The 3534-nt window shown below is 37.4% G+C and overlaps 1 protein-coding gene across 1 annotated transcript in view; it reads right to left on the bottom strand.

Annotated features, from left to right (window-relative positions):
* Positions 1-3534, bottom strand: part of fbn1 (fibrillin 1) — an 82522-nt gene that overhangs the window by 47529 nt on the left and 31459 nt on the right. Inside the window, 3 exon segments of the mRNA XM_016518610.1 lie at positions 357-581; positions 2479-2604; positions 2761-2811. Coding sequence (XP_016374096.1) covers positions 357-581; positions 2479-2604; positions 2761-2811 — 402 coding nt within the window.

Genomic DNA, 3534 nt, shown 5'->3' on the forward strand with positions numbered 1-3534 from the left:
GCCCCCATGTTAATGGATTAAAGCGTTCACACTGCACACGGTTGCGGTCTGCGCTGAATTAAAGTGACAGCGCATTGTTTTCGGTAAATATGAACATGGATTGACACGGAAATGTAGTAATTGCACCATAAATGGATATAATTAAAGTCTACTGTGTTTCACAGTCAACACATAGGTTATGGCGCATTTACACGTCTATGAAAGATTGTATTACTGTACTGTGTAAAAAACCAATCACAATGCTGAAAAAGCATTTTCAGTGACAATGTTTGGATTTGAAATCAAAACAATGGATAAATGTGTTTGTGGTAAGCAGCCACGGATCGGGTCAGGAGCGGCCCGTCTGTCTCACGCACCTTTCAGGAAGGGTTTGCCGTTGATGAAGTCTCCGCGGTGGGAGAATCCGGGCCGAGGGCAGAGCTGGGTGTATTCTGGCGTTCCTTTCTCCGGACACTCGTCGCACTCCGGGCCCCAGGCCACACCCACGGAGCAGCAGCAGGCGTCCACACGGTGCCGGCCCGTGATCGGAGCGCCGCAGCGCTCATCAACGTGTGTGAGGTAACACAGCTCCGTCCGCAGGTCTGCAAACACACACATTCACAACACTTTCAGGAAACTTTGGGAATTTGCATGCAAAACAGACCTTCCCAATTTGCATGCAAAACAGCGTTGTGTAATGTTCTTTAGGTCACTGAATGCTAATGTCTCATCTTAACCCAAGCGCCTCTGTGTACAGTAGAAACTAAATAGTTTAGTTGCTTTAGCATACATCTAAGTCAGGGTTGCCAGGTTTACACAACAAAACCCACCCAATTGCTACTCAAAACTAGCCCAAAAATAGCCCAATGGCGTTCCGGGGGGGGTAAAATACATGTTTTTTGTCTCACCATAACTCAAGCGTGTCTCTGTGTACAGTAGAAACAAAATAGTTTAGAAGTTGCTTTAGCATGCATTTAAGTTGATTTGTTTTAGAAAGTATGCATTAAATTGATCAAAAGTGACTAAGACTTTCACAAGTGCTTTTAATATTGATAATTATATTATATGAATTATATACTTGAGCATCAAATTAGCATGTTAGAATGATTTTTAAAGGATCGTGTGACGCTGAAGAGTAATGGCTGCTTTCAGCAAAATTTAGATTATAAATGATATTCACAATACTATTGTTTTTACTGTGTTTTATATCAAAGAAATGCAGACTCTAAACTTTTGAATGGTGTTGTGTTTTAAATTTTGTGCCTTGTTTGAGAATTGTTTTTCTTGCTTTGCTAAATGTAGATCAGCACATCTCACAAAATACTGAAGAAGTGGTTTTGCAGTGTGTTGAGGGTCTTTTTAACTTCATAAGTGCTCGACATTTCATGAAATGTTTTCACCACTTCTAGTTTAGGATTTGCTAGACTGGACTTTCAATGTCTGAGAAAAAGGAAGTGCTGGAATTCCTCTGGGATGAAGTCTTTCATAAATGCTTCATAAACCTCTGATTTAATAGTATGTTAATTAATTACTGTTATTTGCAAATAAGACGTGTGTGCAGGCTCATTCACAATTAGCATAATCCTGCCCATGAATTGGAATCCAGTCATTTGCATAAATGCAAAAGAGACTAATTGGCGATATGCATGATGAAAATGATTCAATTAAAGTGTCATTTAGAATAAACAGGAAAATGAATCCATTGCTGTTCTCAATTGATTTTTTTAGCAATCAAATTTAACTCGCTTGCTAACAGATTAATGTTAATATATATTATTATGGTAAATAGTGCCGACTAAAAGAACAAAAATGTTCAGATGAGTGTTATTTTAGCATCATTGAGATATTATTAGTTTTTTGTTAATATTTTGAATTAGATGTTATTTTAATGTTTTACATTTCTAATTAAATTTTTTGTTAAAATTGTATTAAATTAGTTTTTATATATTTTTAAATTTTATATTGATCAGTATTAATTATTTTAGTACTTAAACTAAATGAAAATGAGAAATGTTGCCTTGTTGCAAATAGTTAAGAAATAAGATAAAATAAGAAATTTTATATTATTTGTTTATTTCATTTCAATATGTTTACTTATTATGTTTGTTTATAACAAAAATGTGTTTACCATTTCCCCATTTATGCGTTTATCTGTGCAAACACAAATGTGACCCTGGAGCACACAACCAGTCATAAGGGTCAATTTTTTGAAATTGAGATTTATACATAATCTGAAAGCTTTCCATTGATGTATGGTTTGTTAGGATAGGACAATATTTGACTGAGATACAACTATTTGAAAATCTGGAATCTGAGGGTGCAAAAAAATCTAAATATTGAGAAAATCATCTTTAAAGTTGTTGCTACAAATATACCCCAGCGACTTAACACTGCTTTTGTGCTGCAGGGTCACATTCATGAACCTGAAAATTCATGTCAGAGTAGTTTTATGGGTGATACACTCATCAGAAATGCATTCTGCTGGAGTTTCATACGCACCAACGCAGGTCCTTCCAGTGGAGTCCACCGTCATCCCACTGGGACACTGGCAGATGAACGACCCGTCTGTGTTCACACACTTCCCATTGATGCAGACGCCGGGAAACACGTCACACTCGTTCACATCTGCGCACACACACAGACACACACACACACACAGACACACACACAGACACACACACACACACACACAGAGACACACACACACACACAGAGACATGAAGCAGGTGAATATGAGACTCTCAATGCATGCAGAGAGTGAAGCGTGATGCGAGATCTCACCCTCACAGATGGTCCCCTTCACTCGCGCGTAACCTTTAGAGCAGAACGGATCTGAAACACACAACACACACTTTACTCCGGACACACACCGGACACAGATCACCAGCTTACACTAATACAGATTCTTTAATGTTTCTGAAAGACTCTCTTCTGCTCACCAAGGCTGCTTTTATTTGATTAAAAATACAGTAAAAAAAGTGAAATATTATTACAATTTAAAACAGCTGTTTTCTATGTGAATATCTGTTAAACTGTAATTTATTTCTGTGATATGCAGCTGTATTTTCAGCATCATTACTCCAGTCTTCAGTGTCACATGATCTTCAGAAATCATTCTAATATGCTGATTTGCTGCTCAGGAAACTTTCTGATTATTATCAATGATGAAAACAGTTGTGCTGCCCAATATTTTTGTGGAAACCATGATATACTACTACTTTAATAAAGCAATAAGCTCCAAGAAGCCGTGGTTTACAGTGAATATGATAATGAACCCCCTTAGCTGTTATAGATTCACTGTAAACCACGGCTTCACGGGGCTTGCTTTTATAAAACGGTTATTCACATATACCTAGTAAGGTTTCACAAAATAAAACAGAGCAAATAAAGTGTAATGATATTAATAAAAACAGTATTCTTCCACCAAACAATGTAGCTCCTCAGAAACAGTTGTGGTTGCAACAAAGTGGTTGCCGAGCAACAGACAAACGTAAACAAAGGTTTGAACTTGGCTCAGCCAATCAGAATCAAGGACCGGAACTATCCATTTTATAA

The sequence above is a fragment of the Sinocyclocheilus rhinocerous genome, unplaced genomic scaffold, assembly GCF_001515625.1.
Source record: "Sinocyclocheilus rhinocerous isolate Xijiao unplaced genomic scaffold, SAMN03320098_v1.1 scaffold1093, whole genome shotgun sequence".
Classification (NCBI taxonomy): domain Eukaryota; kingdom Metazoa; phylum Chordata; class Actinopteri; order Cypriniformes; family Cyprinidae; genus Sinocyclocheilus; species Sinocyclocheilus rhinocerous.